Genomic DNA, 19,995 nt, shown 5'->3' with positions numbered 1-19,995 from the left:
ATGTGATCTTGTGATTGTGTGTGATCCTGTCATCAACTCTGGTTTTTATTCTAGTGGGATTCTATTTTATTTGGGTCTTGTGTGTTTGGCGTAACAATTTTGGTCTTTGTGTGTCTTTTTTGGTAATTTTGTGTCTTTTTTGTGTCTTTTTTTTGGTCATTTTGTGTCTTTTTTAGTCATTTTGTGTCTTTTTTTGGTCATTTTGTGTCTTTTTTAGTAATTTTGTGTCTTTTTTTGTCATTTTGTGTCTTTTTTGGTCATTTTACGTCTTTTTTCGTTATTTTGTGTATTTTTTTGGTCATTTTGTGTCTTTTTTAGTCATTTTGTGTCTTTTTTTGTCATTTTGTGTCTTTTTTGGTAATTTTGTGTCTTTTTTGTGTCCTTTTTTTGGTCATTTTGTGTCTTTTTTGGTCATGTTGTGTCTTTTTTCGTTATTTTGTGTAATTTTTTAAGTCATTTTGTGTCTTTTTTTGGACATTTTGTGTCTTTTTTGGGTCATTTTGTGTCTTTTTTGGACATTTTGTGTCTTTTTTAGTCATTTTGTGTCTTCTTCTGTGTTTTTTTGGTTATTTTGTGTCTTTATTGGTCATGTTGTGTCTTTTTTTGGTCATTTTGTGTGTTTTTAGTCATTTTGTGTTTTTTATAGTCATTTTGTGTCTTCTGTGTTTTTTTGTTGTTGCTCATTTTGTCTACTCATTTTGTGTCTTTTTTAGTCCTTTAGTCCAACTTTAGATGAGCTTAAAATACACACATAAACTACCATAACCTTTCCAAATCTAATCGAAATCTAATCCACGACAGTTTTAAAGACGTTTTGGGGTAATTGAAGAAAGCGTGTGACCACGAGTGCCTGGAGACGTTGTGACTGTGCTGTGAGACAGCTGGTGACCTGCTGCTGTGACCCGCTGCTGCAGGAGCTAAAGTTCAAGTGCCTCAACAGCAAACATGTCTGTCCCGCCTGTCAAAGCCCCTGAAGAAAAGAAACAACAGTTCCAGGCCGAACCCACTCTGGATGTGCTGCTTATGCAAAGCAACCGCTTCTTGATTACATTGCATATGCTTCATCATCAGCCCTCGCTGTAATCTGATGTTAAACTTTATTACACTGCAAAAAAAGCTGTCTAAAAACCAGATAAAAACAGTAAATCTGAGGGAAATGATCTTGCTGCATGGACAGATAATTTACCTTGACTAGATTTCTTAAATTAAGATGTAAGCATGTTGAACACTTAAAATAAGAAATTATGTGCAGTTCATCGCTGCTTGCAGCTTTAATTTATCTTGTTTTAAGAGTTAATTTCTTATAAAAAGCATGTTTTTGTTTGGTAATTTTTGGTCTTTTGTGTCTTTTTTTTTTAATTTTACGTCTTTTGTGTCTTTTTTGTGTCTTTTTGGTCTTTTTGTGCCTTTTTTTGGTCATTTTGTGTCTTTTTGTGTCTTTTTTTGGCCATTTTGTGTCTTTTTCCATCTTCTTTTGGTCACAAAATGACCAAAAAAGACAAAAATGTAGAAAAGAGATAAATTAAAGCTGCAAGCAGCGATGAACTGGTCCGAGCAGAGTGACCTGATGATTATTTGGTTCTTATCAGGATAAAACAACTTTAGATTTAGAAGTGTTAGATGATTTATCTTGTTTTAAGAGTTAATGTCTTATTTTAAGCGTTCAACATGCTTATTTCTAGATTTAATAATCTAAATTTAATAAATCTTGTCAAAGTAAATTATCTGTCCATGCAGCAAGATCATTTCCCTCAGATTTAATGTTTTTATCTGGTTTTTAGACTAAACACCTTTTTTGCAGTGTAGTGGCTTCAATGTTGACAAGAAGGCAAATAAGCATATTTCCCAAAATGCCGCACTGTTCCTTTAAGGAACAATTCGAAGCAGTCGATATGGAACTTACATTTAATGTTTTATCTTGTTTTTAGACACAACTTTTTGCAGTGCAATGGTCATTTTTTTGCATCTTTTTCAAAATGAAAAGGCTTCGAAAGTGTAATATATTCCAGCTCTCACTATTTTTCAAGCTCATGCAAAATAAGTCACTTTTAAATCAACAACATCATTTTAAAATCAATAGTTAGTGTCAAATTATTGATGATGCACAGCGAGCGGGTGATTATTGTGAAAAGAGCCCCGACAGGCTGATGCATTTGTGAATCACGCCAACATATTCCATAAGAAGCGTATCTGCCCTGTTGTGCACAGAAGTGTCACATTCATTCCTCACCAGGGCTTTTATAAATGCATGTTGGACTGGAGAATCACAGCGTTTTATATTCCCTCTGCGTCTCCATAGCTAAAATTGCTCTCTCTCTTATCTCTGGTGACCGTTGCATCGTTCAGCAAAGTGTCTGAAATTTCTGCACTGAAACAAAATCTGCTCTATTTGCTCTTAGTGTTCATATATAAATGAAAGTGGTAAAAAAAAAATCATTATATTAGCATTATGATGATTGTAAAATGCATATACAGTCTGTATAGTGTGTGAATGTTAAGGGATAAAAGCCTCGCACTGCAAAAAAGGTGTTTAGTCTAAAAACCAGATAAAAACAGTAAATCTGAGGGAAATGATCTTGCTGCATGGACAGATAATTTACCTTGACAAGATTTCTTAAATTAAGATTATTAAATCTAGAAATAAGCATGTTGAACCTTTAAAATAAGAAATTAACTCTTAAAACAAGATAATTATCTAACACTTCTAAAGCTAAAGTTTTTTTTATCTTGGTAAGAAACAAATAATCATCAGGTCACTCTGCTCGGGCCAGTTCATCGCTGCTGGCAGCTTTAATTTACGTCTTTTGTACATTTTTTGTCTTTTCTGGTCATTTTTTGACCAAAAGAAGATGTAAAAAGACACAGAATGACCAAAAAAGACACAAAAAGACCAAAAAAAACCCCACAAAATGACACAAAAAAGGCATAAAGGACGTAAAATCACTAAACATAAAAAGACAAAAAATGACAAAACAAAAAAGACACAAAAAGACAAAAAAAACCACCAAAAAAGACACAAAAAGACAATAAAAAACACCAAAAAAGACACAAAACGTTTTTCTTATCCTGATAAGAAACAAATAATCATCAGGTCACTCTGCTAGGGTCAGTTCATCGCTACTGGCAGCTTTAATTTATCTGGTTTTAAGAGTTAATTTCTTATTTTAAGCATTCAACGTGCTTATTTCTAGATTTAACAATCTTAATTTAATAAATCTTGTCAACAGTTAAACATCAACAGGAAAATGACAAAAAAAGACACAAAATGACCAAAAAAAAAAGACACAAAATGACCAAAAAAAAAGACACAAAATGACCAAAAAAAAGACACAGAATTAAAAAAAAAAAAAGACACAAAATTACTAAAAAAATACAAAATGATTGGAAAATGTTTTTCTTATTTTAGCGTACAACATGCTTATTTCTAGATTTAATAAACTGAATTTAATAAATCTTGTCAAGGTAAAGTATCTGTCCATGCAGCAAGATCATTTCCCTCAGATTTAGAGTTTTTATCTCATTTTAAGACCACCTTTTCTGCAGTGTAGCGGCTTCAATCTTGCCAAGAAGGTAAATAAAAATAAGCACATTTCCCCAAAATGCTGCACTGTCCCTTTAAGAACCAATCACTCAGCAGGCGGTATGTAACTCACGTGCTCGATGAGCTCCCTGATCATGCCGTTCCACTGGCCCTTGTCGTCCTGGGAGCCGTATTTCCCATCAGGCACCAGGCGGATCTCGTAGGTGAAGCCCAGCACGTTGGCCAGCTCTTTGAGCAGGTCGATGCAGAATCCTTCGAAGCGGTCGTTCCCCACCAGCGCCTTGTCAGACTTCTTAAGCATGACGTATGGCTCCTCCTGCACGCCACCCAAAACATCAAATGAAAAGCAATGGTGAGGTCAGCGTTTTCAATTTGTCTCAGCACGTGCACTTAATTGAAGCAAAGTGATCTGAGCTGATGAGTCGCTGTTGCATTTAACAGGCAGTGACAGCAGATCCAAGTTCAGTTAGAGTTAGGATATGAGAGACGGAGAGAAGCTTTCTGCTACATGATGAAGGAGCTGATTTAACCCTTTGATGATAAACACCTTCTGATGCACAACATGGGTTAAAAATTACCCTCATTCATTTCACATGTTATTGCATGCTGGCTGTTTTTTTTAATTACAACAGATTTTTGTGTCTTTCTTTAAATGATTTTGTTTCTTTTTTTGGTAATTCTGTGTCTTTTTTAATAATTTTGTGTCTTTTCTTAAAAATAATTTTGTTTCTTTTTTTTGTTGGTAATTTTGTGTTTTTTTGTGTCATTTTGTGTCTTTTTTGTGTCTTTTCAATAATTTTGTGTCTTTTTAAAGTAATTTAGTGTTTTTTCAGTCATTTTGTGTTTTTTGTTGGCCATGTTGTGTCTTTTTTTTGTAATTTTGTTTCTTTTTGGTAATTCTGTGTCTTTTTTTGGTAATTTTGTGTATTTTTTTTGTCATTTTGTGTCTTTTATTAAATAATTGTGTGTCTTTTGTGTCATTTTTGGTAATTTTGTGTCTTTTTTGGTAATTTTGTGTCTTTTTAAAATAATTTTGTGTCTTTTTTGGTCATTTTGTAAGTAATTTAGTTTTTTCTGTCATTTTGTGTCTTTTTAAAAATAATAAGTTTGTGTCTTTTTTGGTCATTCTGTGTATTCTTTGGTCATTTAGAGTCTTTTTTGTCATTTAGTGTATTTTTTGTTATTTTGTGTCTTTTTGTGGTCATTTTGTGTCTTTTTTTTATAATTTTGTGTCTTTTTGGTCATTTTGTGTCTTTTTTTTGTAATTGTGTGTCTTTTTGGTCATTTTATGTCTTTTTTTTCGTAATTTTGTGTCTTTTTTTTTTGTAATTTTGTGTCTTTTTTTGACACTGCCTCCAGCGGCCCCCCCCCAGGTAATTTGAGTGTGAGACCCCTGCTATAGACCCATGTTGTGCATCAAAGTGTTACTTACTATAGCGGTATTAATGCACACAAAGGGCTTGTTTCTCTCCTCAGTGTGTCTGCTGTGTGTTGACCTATATATCTGGAGCTCAGGTCGCCTGGTTTTATGGTCAGGTAGCTGACACTCTTTACTGGCCTGTAATATCCTGCCTGGCTGCTCATAATTCGGCCTGTATAAAAGCTTGATTAGGAACAGAATGCCGCAGTGAAATGGAACATGGCCGCCTCGTCGCCTTCATCAATTGACACCAATCTCCAAGGGAGAGCAGCGGGCTGATGCCTGCAGAGACAACGGCTAACACACAATGGCTCATAAATGATTTCCTTTATTTAGTGCCGCTTACCATTTCCCCGCCAGATAAGCTTGCGTGTCCCGCTGTGCATTTCAAAAAAATATGTTGCTGCATTTATGCAAAGGCTGTAATACGATTTATCGCCTCCAATATCCAGATGTATCATTTACAAACTGAAGCCAGAAGCAGCGTAATTGATTCTCTAGTGAAGGTGACCCTTGCTTTGTGTTTTTTTTTTTTTTTTTTTTTTGTTGTTGTTGTTGTTCAGCTGGAGCTTGTGTGGCACTAAGTAAAAAGATATATTCAAAGTGGAGAAAATAGGCAGAGCACAGTGATCTTTATTCCCTCAGGGATTCGTTTTCACAGGAGGAAGTGGAGGTGATGAGGGGGGAAACAGGGCAGCAAGACAAATAAAGAGAATGTGAACATTGTGTAGTTAAATAAAAGCAATAAAAGTTTGTGTATGTTAAAAAAAAGATCATTATGACTGTACTGCACTTTCAAAATAAAATAAAAAGTAATTGGTAAAAAATGTAAATTAAAACAAACAAAAACACCTCAAAGTGTATTAACATGACTTTAATTTTTTTGCAGAGATTTTTCTAATTTAGCTTTGTGCATTTAGCATTTGTAATGCAGTCTTTTGTGTTTACTATATATATATATATATATATATATATATATATGTAATTTCTTGGTGTTTTTATCTGTGTTTTTTGTCATTTCTTTGTGTTTTTTTTGTGTTTTTTATGTGTGTTTTTTGTATTTTTATTATGTATTATGTATGTATATTATGTATTATGTACTGCACTTTCAAAATAAAGTAATTGGTAAAAAAAGGTTTTAAAAAAACACCTCGAAGTGTATTTACGTAAGTTTACTTTTTTTGCAGAGATTTTTCTAATTTAGCTTTAGCTTTATATATATATATATATGTGTGTGTGTGTGTGGGTTTTTTTGTAATTTTTGTGATTTTGTATTTTTATTATGTTTTTGGTGTGTTTCGAGTCTGTTTATATGTGTTTTTTGTAATTTTGTGTGTATTTTTGGTGTGCTTTTCATGTTTTATGTGTGATTTTGGAATTTTCGTGGGTTTTTTGTATTTTTATTATGTTTTGGTGTCTTTTGAGTGTGTTTGTAATTTTGTGTGTGTTTTTCTCTGTGTTTTTTGGAATTTTTTTGTGTGTTTTTTGTAATTTGTGTGTGTTTTTTGTATTTTTATGTTTCAAAATAAAAATAAAAGGTAATTGTGCACAAAGATGAGAAATATCATTGTCGTACAAAAATAACTGTTCTTGTTGGTGAGTCTCATTGTTTCACTCAATGTATTTGTATCTTCCAAATATACTTAAATGAGATTTTTAAATCAGGTAAAATAAAGATTTTGAATGCATAAATATAATCTTTGCAGTTTAATAATTTTAATAATAATAATTTAATAATTGCAGTAAATACGCCCCTCTGATTAAACACAGGCCCCCCACAGTAAAACTGGTCTAGAACCGCCACTGTTGTTGAGGTTAGTTGCCTGCAAAGAAATGTGTAAAACTAACACTATGCATGCTATAATTTATCCCCTTAATAACAAACTAACAAAACAAAAACGCAGGGAAAAACATACAGCAGATAATAAACATCTTTAATTGTTTGCTGTGAAACGATGAAGCCTCTCGGACATCACAATTAGGACGGCCTCTTTAATAAATAATACGTTATGAATAGTTGATGACAATGCGTTTAGAGAGCGAGAGCGCTTATAGCCACAAACTTTGCTCAAGTTGTCCAATTAACTTGATCAAAAAGTTTGCATGTTAAGAGGGGAAAAAAAGTCATTACCATCTGTTTCTAGCCTTCCAATCCTTGCTATTCCCCAAGGTTTGGACTCAAATCACAGTGTTTCTACCAGTGCTCGTCTCACAGGCGCAGCATGGGCGTGCATAAGCCGACGAGGAGGGAGGTGGGCGCTGCACGGAGACATTACGGGCAATGGAGTGCAAACAATTAATGTAAGGGGGAAAACACATTAAGAGCCTTAATCTCTTCAGCAAAGTTATCACTATAAAGCTGTCAGACGTCTTGTTCACGCATCGCTGGGATCAGTTTGATGCAATGTCATTACGCTAAGAGGGGAGATTGATATTAAAGTTGAAACTCTCTGCAGAGATTTCAACGTTTTCGGCAATTTTATCTTCTTTAACCCTCCGGAGGCCACGAGAGCAACGGAGCCACACTTCTTCATGACGTCACCACGTAGAAACGTTCAGCAGCATGAAGCCCTGTGTTTGTATGTGGTTTTTTTTTGTGATTTTGTGTGTGTTTTTGGTTTGTTTTTCATGTTTTATGTGTGTTTTTTGTAATTTCTTTGTGTTTTTTGTAATTTTTGTGTGTTTTTATTTTGTTTTTGGTGTGTTTTGAGTGTGTTTGTATGTGTTTTTTGTAATTGTGTGTGTTTTTGGTTTGTTTTTCATGTTTAATGTGTTTTATGTGTGTTTTTTGTAATTTCTTTGTGTTTTTTGTAATTTTTGTGTGTTTTTATTTTGTTTTTGGTGTGTTTTGAGTGTGTTTGTATGTGTTTTTTGTATTTGTGTGTGTGTATTTTTGGTTTGTTTTTCTTGTTTGATGTGTGTTTTTTGTAATTTTTGTGTTTTTATCTGTTTTTTTTGTAATTTCTGTTTTTCATGTTTTATGTATTTTATGTGTGTTTTTTGTAATTTTTTGGTGTTTTTTTGTCTTCAAAAATGTTAATGTAAGGGGGAAAACACATTAAGTGCCTTAATCTCTTCAGCAAAGTTATCACTATAAAGCTGTCAGACGTCTTGTTCACGCATCGCTGGGATCAGTTTGATGCAATGTCATTACGCTAAGAGGGGAGATTGATATTAAAGTTGAAACTCTCTGCAGAGATTTCAACGTTTTCGGCAATTTTATCTTCTTTAACCCTCCGGAGGCCACGAGAGCAACGGAGCAACACTTCTTCATGACGTCACCACGTAGAAACGTTCAGCAGCATGAAGCCCTGTGTTTGTATGTGTTTTTTTTGTAATTTTGTGTGTGTTTTTGGTTTGTTTTTCATGTTTTATGTGTGTTTTTGGTAATTTCTTTGTGTTTTTTGTAATTTTTGTGTGTTTTTATTTTGTTTTTGGTGTGTTTTGAGTGTGTTTGTATGTGTTTTTTTGTAATTTTGTGTGTTTTTGGTTTGTTTTTCATGTTTTATGTGTGTTTTTGGTAATTTCTTTGTGTTTTTTGTAATTTTTGTGTGTTTTTATTTTGTTTTTGGTGTGTTTTGAGTGTGTTTGTATGCGTTTTTTTTTGTAATTTTGTGTGTGTTTTTGGTTTGTTTTTCATGTTTAATGTGTATTATGTGTGTTTTTGGTAATTTCTTTGTGTTTTTTGTAATTTTTGTGTGTTTTTATTTTGTTTTTGGTGTGTTTTGAGTGTGTTTGTATGTGTTTTTTGTAATTGTGTGTGTGTGTTTTTGGTTTGTTTTTCTTGTTTTATGTGTGTTTTTTGTAATTTTTGTGTTTTTATCTGTTTTTTTTTGTAATTTCTGTTTTTCATGTTTTATGTATTTTATGTGTGTTTTTAGTAATTTTTTGGTGTTTTCGTGTGTTTTTTTGTCTTCAAAAATGTTAATGTAAGGGGGAAAACCCATTAAGTGCCTTAATCTCTTCAGCAAAGTTATCACTATAAAGCTGTCAGACGTCTTGTTCACGCATCGCTGGGATCAGTTTGATGCAATGTCATTACGCTAAGAGGGGAGATTGATATTAAAGTTGAAACTCTCTGCAGAGATTTCAACGTTTTCGGCAATTTTATCTTCTTTAACCCTCCGGAGGCCACGAGAGCAACGGAGCAACACTTCTTCATGACGTCACCAGAGAAACGTTCAGCAGCATGAAGCCCTGCTGGCAGCTGGACTCTACAGTTTGGGATTTTACACAAGTTTCCATATATATATATATAGATATATATATATAGATATATATATAATTTCTTTGTGTTTTTGTCTGTGTTTTTTGTCATTTCGTTGTGTTTTTTGTATTTTTATTATGTTTTGGTGTGTTTTGAGTGTGTTTGTATGTGTTTTTTTGTAATTGTGTGTGTGTTTTTGGTTTGTTTTTCATGTTTTATGTGTGTTTTTTGTGTTTTTATCTGTTTTTTTTTTGTAATTTCTTTGTGTGTTTTTTGTATTCTTATTATGTTTTACAAGTTTTGCTGGCAGCTGGAAAGATTTGGCTTTTACAGAAGTTTCCATGTGTAATTTAATGCATCGACCCTTTTTCAGCAAAGGTAAAAAGTGTACTAACATGATTTTACTTTTTTTGCAGAGATTTTTCTAGCTTTGCTTTGTGCATTTAGCATTTGTAATGCTATCTTTTGTGTTTACTGTTTATATATATATATAATTTCTTTGTGTTTCTATCTTTGTTTTTTGTAATTTTTGTGTGTTTTTTGTATTCTTATTATGTTTTTGGTGTGTTTTGAGTGTGTTTCTATGTGTTTTTTTGTAATTTTGTGTGTGTTTTTGTTTTGTTTTTCATGTTTAATGTGTTTTATGTGTGTTTTTTGTCATTTCTTTGTGTTTTTTGTAATTTTTGTGTGTTTTTATTTTGTTTTTGGTGTGTTTTGAGTGTGTTTGTATGTGTTTTTTGTAATTGTGTGTGTGTTTTTGGTTTGTTTTTCATGTTTTATGTGTGTTTTTTTGTAATTTTTTTGTTTGTGTTTTTATCTGTTTTTTTTGTAATTTCTTTGTGTGTTTTTTGTATTCTTATTATGTTTTACAAGTTTTACAACATTATCAGTTTAATTTCTTTGTGTTTTCATCAGTTTTTGGTGTGTTTTGAGTGTGTTTGTATGTGTTTTTTGTAATACTGTGTGTGTTTTTTGGTTTGTTTTTCATGTTTTATGTATTTTATGTGTGTTTTTTGTATTTTTTTGGTGTTTTCGTGTGTTTTTTTTGTCTTCAAAATGTTGATCCAGCAAGTCAAAATGAAAAAAATAACCAGGTCATATCAGTGAGGTTGTCTTGAAAACAATGATACCAACACGTCATGGTAAAAAACTTAAAGTGGTTTATATACAGGCAGAATGAAAATGAGTCAAAAACCGACAAAATAGCCTCAAACTCCAAAGGGTTAATAATGTGAATGCTTAGCCTTCTAAGGATTATTAAAAGAATCCAAAACATTTTCGGAAATTTACATCTCACATTTGAACTTGTTGGATAGAAACACATGTGCATTAACACCACTAACTCTAACTCCAACATAAAATCAGCCATTACTGCCACGTCCTAGTGCAGCAGTTCAACACTACTCCACTTAAATCCTTGTTCAGTTTCTCCTCTTTGAGACAGAATTAACATAGATGGCACCTGATAGGCATTAATTATGTCCCGCCTTGACCTCACTTGTCATAATTACAGCCTGGTGGTCCAATACAGGCGTAATGATAGTGTTTATCCTTGTAGCTTGTATATCTGTCCTGAAAAAAGTGCAGCAGGGGGGCGAGCACCTCCCTGATGGCTCCACAAAGAGCCCGACACCCATTGACAGTGTTAAGTATATATAACAGGGGATTTACAAATGAATGTGATGTGGAGCTGGGGGAGGGATCTGCTACTTCTCTCTATCTGCACATGTAATTATTGCATTCTCAGGAATAGTTCATTCTGTCTCCTTTCTTGTCTTTTTCCCCTGCAGGCCTTTCTCATTAAACATGCTCATGATGTGACTTTAAAATCTCATCTGAATCGCTAATAATGTTGTAAAACTTGTCATGCTTCCCATTCTCACACGGCATTCCTATACGCAGTTTATAGTGATGGATGCAGTTTCAGCATTTTAATCCTTTTAGTGTAAGCGTACACATTATTAACCCTTTGGAGTTTGGGGCTATTTTGTTGGTTTTGGACTCCTTTTCGTTCTGCCTGTATAAACCACTTTAAATTTTTTTACCAGGACATGTTGGTATCATTGTTTTCAGCACAAATTCATCTATATGACCTGGTTATTTTTTTTACATTTTGACTTACTGGATCAACATTTTGAACACAAAAAAACACACAAAAAACACAAAAAAATAATAAAAAAACACATAAAACATGAAAAACAAACCAAAAACACACACACAATTACAAAACACACATACAAACACACTCAAAACACACCAAAAACATAATAAAATTACAAAAAACTCACAAAATTTACAAAAAACACACATAAAAACCACAAAAAACACAAAGAAATTACAAAAAAAAACATACAAACACACCAAAAACATAATAAAAATACAAAAAAAACACATAAAAACCACAAAAAAACACACATAAATTACAAAAAACACATATAAAACATATTAAACATGAAAAACAAACCAAAAACACACACAAAATTACAAAAAACACATACAAACACACTCCAAAAACTGATGAAAACATACTAATAATGTTGTAAAACTTGTCATTGCTTCCCATTGCAGTTTCAGCATTTTAAACCTCTGAAGTCCAGGAGATTTTGGTTCAAATTTGTCAACTTCCTCTGCATTAACTTCTGTCTCTTTTTAGCATCTTCCAGTCTGTCCTTACATCACATGCATGGCTCCTTTTTCTCCACACAAACTTGGCTATCAGTCAGATTTTTCTTTTTTTTTCTTCTTCTTTTTTTAATTAAAAGTATAAAGCTGCCAGGAACCCAAAATCCAAACAAAAGACCCAGGTTTCTATGGAAACGTACCAATTTATACAGATAAAAACAGCATGAAAAATAATTAAAACAACTATAAAACATTCTTTTTGCATGCTTCATAGTTTTCATTGTAGAAAGGAAAATTCAAATTCTAAAATGGTCTAGAAACATAAATGTCACACTGTGTAAAAAGGCCCTATGATGCACTTCAACTGGCTTTCTCAGCTTGCCTACATATCATATATGAATAAAGTTATTACTGTACATAAAACATGCTCAGTGTATTTTCAATAAATAGATGGACTCCAGAAGGTTAAATCCCTTTTTTTGAACAATAAGACAAAAGCAAGAAGCTTCTTCTTCTGCTGCCGTTTAGCTGCAGTAACAAGCGTCTCTGGCTGTTATCAGCTGTAGCTGCCGAGCTAATTAACGCTAATATTGGATTCACGATGTGGTTGGAAGTGCTGTCTGACTTTTTAATGTTTCCAGCTGACTTGTTTCAAAACCAGAACTCTGTAAAAGGAATCTTATATGCACACGATTACTGGATGTGTCTTTTTACATTCAGAACTTCTATTGTAAGGAGGATTTCAAATAAAGCTTGAATGTTTGCTGTCATCAACACAACGCATTGTTACGTATAGCATTTTAGAGCTAGTTAGTCCTTTAACCCATTAAGGCCTAAAGCGCCTGTAAAAAAATGCCTGTAAAACCTCTGGGCGATTTTCAAATGACCCCCTAAAACCTGAAGTTTTTCTGGAAATTCAACACCTACTAAATAATCGATTTTTCAGCCTCTGTAGCAGATAAAAATGAAATTCAAAAAGTATTTGAGAGCTTATACCCGTGGCTTTCATATGAAGTTGAGTTTATTTGTCCAAACCTTCAATAAAGTTTTTTTAAAAAATCAACAAACTCAGCAAATGTTACATTTGACTGAATAAAAAATCCTGTGCATAATACTAATACATGCTCATTAGCAAGATGCTAACATGATATGACCACTGGAAGAACAAGTCATAGTTCTCATTGGCCTACTCTAATAAAAATAATAATAATTATCATAATAATAATAATAATAAATAATAATAATACATTTTATATCTTGCACTTTTCACAATCAATTAGCCTATTATTATTATTATTATTAATATTAATATATTATTAATAATATTATTATTATCTCCAGATGGCCACAAATCTGTCTGTTCTTCGGTGAAAATATGTCGTCTAAAAACATATTCCTCATCCATAAATGCCGGTCGATTGGTTCCGAGGGTTCAAAGTCCAGATCAGCAATAAAATCATCGGCGCTGTTTTCATCAGATCTCTTCCGTCACTTAGTTCTGAGCTCCTCCACTATAGTCGTCTTCCTCCATGATTTAAAGTTCTGGAAAAGTCAGATGTTGCATTGTGACACTCCCGCATGTATTCTGATCATGTTCTGATGCATTTCATTGGCCAAGAGACCGAAAATAGGTGGAAAAAAATACAAATACTACCAAATGACATATCCGCTGTCCCGGCTCTAATGGTAGAAATGCGGTAATGCTTTCCCGGCGTCAATGGGTTAAGTGTGAGGAAAAATGTAAGGTCAGACTCCTGTTTCAGTCTGATAAAACCCCCTGCTGCTGTACATCTTATTTCTTCTAAGCATGCTAGCACACGTTTAGATTCATGCATAAAATCCTGGAGCAGATTTTTTTGCAATTTCTCCCACTTCAGAGGCTGCAGCAGACTCTATAGAAAATATACTGATATCATATCAAACCAAAAGATCAAACGGATCCATTTGCAGTGGTGGAAGAAGTATTCAGATCTCTTACTTCAGTAAAAGTACTAATACCACACTGCAGAATTACTCTACTACAAGTAAAAGTCCTGCATTCAAAACTTACTGAAGTAAAAGTACAAAAGTATCAGCATCAAAATGTACCTGAAGTAACAAAAGTAGGAGTACTCGTTATGCAGAATGGACCCACTCAGATTGTTTTATATATTCCAAATATATTATTGATGCATTTATGTAAGCAGTGTTTTAATTGTCTCAAGGTTGGGCACATTTCAACTACTTAATATACTTTTACCAGGTTTAATTAAAAAAATAAAATATCTTTCATGTTAAATCTCGACCTGTAAAATAACTAAAGCTGGCAGCTAAATGTAGTCGAGTAGAAAGTACAATATTTTCCTCAAAATATAGTGAAGAAGAAGTATAAAGTCACATAAAATAGAAACACTCAAGTAAAGTACAAGTACCTCAAAATTGTACTTCTGTACAGTACTTGAGTAAATGTACTTAGTTACCCTCCACCACTGTTAATTTGCCATGATATCTTTTCAGGAATGGGGTGAAATAACGCACAAAACTTACGGCTATTTTAGCGAAATGGTGACTTACATATTCTCAAATTGTATTTTCCACTTTGGTAACATTTTACAATAACCATCATTTATAAATGACAAATAGATGGTTTCTTAATGTTTAATCATCATTTATAAAGCATATATAGGCCATTTAGAATGGTAAATACATAATTGATTAATGTTTAACTAACTAAATCATTTATAAATAGGTAATAGATGGTATATTAATGTAAGTTTATAGTTACTTTACCATTAACAAACAATTAAATTGTAATTAATACTATATTGTTATTGTTTTAATTGCACTCATTATAACATTTTTAACACCATAATAAGTATGTTAATGATATTGAAATGATTCATATACCTTTAGGAAATTGATTTAAATCATTTAAATATTAAATATGTATATAGCACTTTGTAAATGGTTAATAATTGGTTTATAAACCATCTATAAACATCACTAAGATCCATCAATCCATCCGTTCTTGTCCGCTTATCCGGGGCCGGGTCGCGGGGGCAGCAGACTAAGCAGGTATTGTAAAGTGTTACCTTCACTTTTTATGCTACAAGAAATAAAATCCTATGAGGTTTAACCAAAAAAAAGCTAGAAAAACTTCTATTTCAGAAAATGCAATTGTTCCTTGTGTTTAAACTTTAAATGCAAATGAAGAGCAGGACAGAGATATTTACTTCAGCCTCAACTCTTCTATAGTAGCTTCCCCACAGTAGGAAACACATAAGCTAGCTAGCCAGGCATGGTAATGGTTGCATCTTATATAAGAGCAGTTAAACTCACTGTTTAATCCATTCCTTACTCTTTTGCTCTGGTATCTTTTAAAGGACACTCCTGTGAATGCTGAGTGTTGTTCTTAGTAACGACCTGTGCTCACCGCTTCAGTATGTGGGGGATCCAGAGCTGGAGAGGCTCGCTGTTAGGGTTGTTACGCTATGATTGGACAATCTTTGTTTGGCAGCGGGGTGTAACACTTATAATGCTGAATCCAAATGTTAAAGCTGTGATTTTTGAACTGTGTTTGGATGTAACAAATGTTGCCATTCACCATAGAAAATGAATGTAAATTGACCACACTTTGTCTGAATTGCTGCAGCACATTTAGAATAAAACACGACTGATGCTGGAAAAGGTTGATTTTCAGTGTATTATCTGGATCAGGGATGGGCAAGTTAAATGCTGCAGGGGGCCACAGTTTATCATGGACACTACCACACACTGTAAACAAATAGACACAAAATAAACACATGGACACAAAATGACCAAAAAAAGACACAAAATGACCAAAAAAGACACAAAATGACCAAAAAAAAAAGACACAAAATGACAAAAAAGACTCAAAATGAACAAAAGAAACCCCACAAAATGACAAAAAAGACACAAAATGACCAAAAAAAGACACAAAATGACAAAAAAGACTCAAAATGGACAAAAAAAGAAGACACAAAATGAACAAAAAAAGACACAAAAACACACCAAAATTTTCCCCCCAATGTTACCCTATGGAGAGGCTAGAGTGATGACATCATCAAAAAAAGACACAAAATGAACATAAAAAAACACAAAATGACCAAAAACATGAAATCTTAAAAGTGAAGTGTAAAAATGCACAAAAATAGACTGAAATTAATTGCAATAAGTAATTTTGTGCATTTTTACTACACTGCACTGATGATGTCATCACTCTAGCCTATCCATAGGGTAAAACTGGGGGGACTTTTTGGCGTGTTTTTGTCTTTTTTTTTTTGTTCATTTTGTGTCTTTATTTTGTTCATTTTGTGTCATTTTGTGTCTATTTGTTTACAGTGCAGTAACGTAACATATTTTATGCTCAAATGCATGTATAACAGTATAAATAGGAATAAATAAAAAAAATAACCACTTATTGTGATTTCTTTTGTTTTCAGTGCAGAACAACATTAATTGCAAGAAGTAATTTTGTGCATTTTTACACAGCACATTTAAGATGTCATGCTCAAATGCATGTAGTTGTACTGAGGGCCACTTCAAGTGATCGTATGCGGGCCGTATGTGGCCCCCGGGCCTCCAGTTGTCCACCCCTGCTGTGGATAAAAACTGCAGAGACATAAAGAAAAGGACGACTCTCACACACAGGCGACCTACCAGGATGGTGGTGATGACGAGGGAGCGGTTGGCCAGGGAGTCGGTGATGTTCATCCCTTTTCGCTTCGGCACTTCAGTGATGTTAAGACCTCCCGACGCACTCCACTTCCCCACCTGCGGAAGATGAAAACGGTGTAGCTTTAAGTGTTCTGTGTGTGTCGGTGGGCTCTGACCCCAGCACACTCTCCCGCCAACCAGTCTCCCACATTAGTGCCGGGGTGAACACACCTCCGGCAGCATTAGATGATTGGCTGAGTCACCTTTGTATCAGTGGGCCAGGGTGTTCTGTGGTCAGGTGTCTTAAAAGGACGAAGCTAAGGACTTGATGATTTTAAAGTTGAAACAAGGGACTGAACAGATCATTCTGAAGAGGATAAAATCTATCTATGAAAGCAACCTGGTCTCCAGTGGTGGAAGAAGTATTCAGATCCTTTACTCAAGTAAAAGTACTAATACCACACTGTGAAATTACTCCACTACAAGTAAGAAAAAGTCCTGCATTCAAAACTTACTTAAGTAAAAGTACAAAAGTATCAGCATCAAAATGTACTTAAAGTATCAAAAGTAAAAGTATTCGCAATGCATAATGGATTCACTCAGATTGTCCAAATATATTATGGTATTATTATTTTTGATGCATTTATGTTAGCTTTGAATTTACTGTTGTCAACATAGGGCTCATTTTAACTACTTAATATACTTTTGTGTGGTTTAATAAATCTATTATGTTTTATGTTAAATCTCGACCTGAAAAGTAACTAAAGCTGGTAGCTAAATGTAGTGGAGTAAAAAGTACAATAGTTGCCTAAAAATGAAATGAAGTAGAAGTAAAAAGTAACATAAAATGGAAATACTTAAGTAAAGTACAAGTTCCTCAAAACTGTACTTAAGTACAGTACTTGAGTAAATGTACTTAGTTACTTTCCACCACTGCTGGTCTCACAGAAATCCGTGAAATAGCCACGGATTTGCTTAACTCAAAATCCGTGAAATAGCAACGGAATCACTCAAATTTCCGTGAAACTGACACGGATTTCGCTACAATGCAAGTTAATGCCAGTCATATCCCGTGGCTATTCCAACATACAAAGTGATTATGTACATTCACTGAGTGAATATTTAGAAAATAAAACATATATTTCTCGCTAGAAATGTGATCAAAATCCATTTTTATGCAGAAACTAAGTCGAAATATTGATTTTTTCACTAAAAATGAGAGAACTGTCCGCCATTTTTTTTGTTCTGACCGCTGGGACCTTGAAAGTCACGTGACTTGGAACAAACCAATAGGAACAAATATCCATGGAATAGCCACGGGATATGACTGTCATTAGCTTGCATTGTAGCGAAATCCGTGTCAGTTTCACGGAAATTTGAGTGATTCCGTGGCTATTCCACGGATTCCTGTGAGACCAGGTTCATAAAAGTGTGTGTGTGTGTGTGTGTGTGTGTGTGTGTGTGTGTGTTCTTGTACTTCCTACATAGTGAGGACCGGAAAACGTTTTTAACCAACAGAGTGAGGACATTTTTGCAAAGTGAGGACATTTTGGCCGGTCCTCACTTCTTTAAAGGCTTCTTCTTCTTCTAAGGGTTAAAGGTTACATGATAATGATAATTAACTGAGACTGTATTGTGTGGTTACAAAAATAACTAAAATTATAGTGAAAATGTCCTTCGTTTTCGTCTTTGTCAACTTTTTTCATACATAATGCAAAAGGCAAAATTTACTGTGACCTCTTTTAATCTCCCACCCAACAGATACCCCATTATAAAAACTACAACTAACACTAAAACTAATAAAAACTTAAACAAAAACTAAATTTTATATATATATATATACATATAATTTCGTTTTTATTTATTATATATATATATATATATATATATATATATATATACACAAAATGAATAAAGAAAGACACAAAATGACTTTAAAAAAGACACAAAATGAGTAAAAAAAAGACACAAAATGAGAAGACAGAATTACCAAAAAAAAAACCACAAAAGACACAAAATGACCAAAAAAGACACAGAATGAATAAAAAAAAACACAAAATGACTTTAAAAAAGACACAAAATGACCAAAAAAGACACAAAATGACTAAAAAAGACACAAAATGACCAAAAAAAACACAAAATGAATTAAAAAAAAAACACAAAATGACTTTAAAAAAGACACAAAATGACTAAAAACAGACACAAAATGACCAAAAAAGACACAAAAAATACATTTTTGATTCAAAAATGGACAAAACAGCCCAAGACTCCATAGAGTTAACAGACGTTTTCATGCTTTTTTTTTGTTGTGGTGCTGCTGTATGTCTTTAAATGGATCCACCTCAAGCACAAACCCCAGTGAATATTAAAAGCGGTGTCTGCCGTAATGGAGGGAAGCAGGAGGGATGGAGGAGGGATGGAGGAGGGATGGAGGAGGGATGGAGGAGGGTTGGAGGAGGGGTGGAGGAGGGGTGGGTTGGAGGGCTCGGCTTGCAAACAGAGATTGTTACCGACAGCCACAGGACTATTTGTGCTAATGATATGTTCCAGAGTGTGTCTCTACAATATGCAGAGCTTCTTGCCTGAGGGCTTCTCACATGCATAACTCCTTTTATTTGTTCAAATCTCTCGGCTTATCTCGCTGAGACTGCAAAGCAAAATTGCTATTACGGTGAAATCCAACTAGCAACCCCATGCTGCACCTGCATTCAGATTAACTGCACAAAAAACCCTTTTTTTAAAATAATGATCTGTTTGTTTTAGAGCTATTGTTTAGCCGTATATTTCTTTTTTTATACACGATTACACCACATCAGCAACTCACAACACAGATATATTAAATACTGTTTATGTGATAAATTATTGGTAACACTTTACAATAACTAACTAAGTGATGTTTATAGGTGGTTTATTAACCAATTATTAACCATTTACAAAGTGCTATATACATATTTAATCTTTAAGTGTTTTCAACCAGTTTCATAAAGGTTTATGAATCATTTCAAAATCATTAACATACTTAATATGGTGTTACAAATGTTATAATGAGTGCAACTAAAACTATTAATAAACTATTAATTATAATGTATTGGTTTTAGTTAGTTAAACATTAATATATTATGTATTTTCCATTCTAAATGGTCTAAATACGGTTTATAAATGCTGACTAAACATTAATAAACCATCTGTTTACCATTTATAAATGATGGTTATTGTAAAGTGTTACCAAATTATTATGATTTGTATAGTTATGCAAAAAGAATGAGGTGTGATAATCTTGTGTAGTGTTAATATACAAAGTGTATATTGGGTAATACATGGATGTACATTGAGATACATATATATATATATATATATATATATATATATATATATCTCAATGTATACAGTACAGGCCAAACGTTTGGACACATTCAATGCGTTTCCTTTATTTTCATGACTATTTACATTGTAGATTCATCAAAACTATGAATGAACACATGTGGAATTATGTACTTAACAAAAAAGTGTGAAATTTTTGGGCCATTTTGTGTCTTTTTTGGTCATTTT

General features: G+C 33.3%; 1 protein-coding gene across 1 annotated transcript in view; it reads right to left on the bottom strand.

The window, feature by feature from the left end:
- grik3 (glutamate ionotropic receptor kainate type subunit 3) overlaps nucleotides 1-19,995 on the bottom strand; it is a 219,166-nt gene that overhangs the window by 52,593 nt on the left and 146,578 nt on the right. The window contains exons 9-10 of the mRNA XM_059339180.1: nucleotides 16,450-16,563; nucleotides 3,654-3,857 (exon numbers count right to left, since the gene is read on the bottom strand). Coding sequence (XP_059195163.1) covers nucleotides 3,654-3,857; nucleotides 16,450-16,563 — 318 coding nt within the window. The remainder of the gene's footprint in view (nucleotides 1-3,653; nucleotides 3,858-16,449; nucleotides 16,564-19,995) is intronic.

Source organism: Centropristis striata, chromosome 8 (assembly GCF_030273125.1).
Source record: "Centropristis striata isolate RG_2023a ecotype Rhode Island chromosome 8, C.striata_1.0, whole genome shotgun sequence".
Lineage (NCBI taxonomy): Eukaryota > Metazoa > Chordata > Actinopteri > Perciformes > Serranidae > Centropristis > Centropristis striata.
Note: the sequence above shows the minus strand (reverse complement) of the source record. Positions and strands in the feature narration are given on the sequence as shown.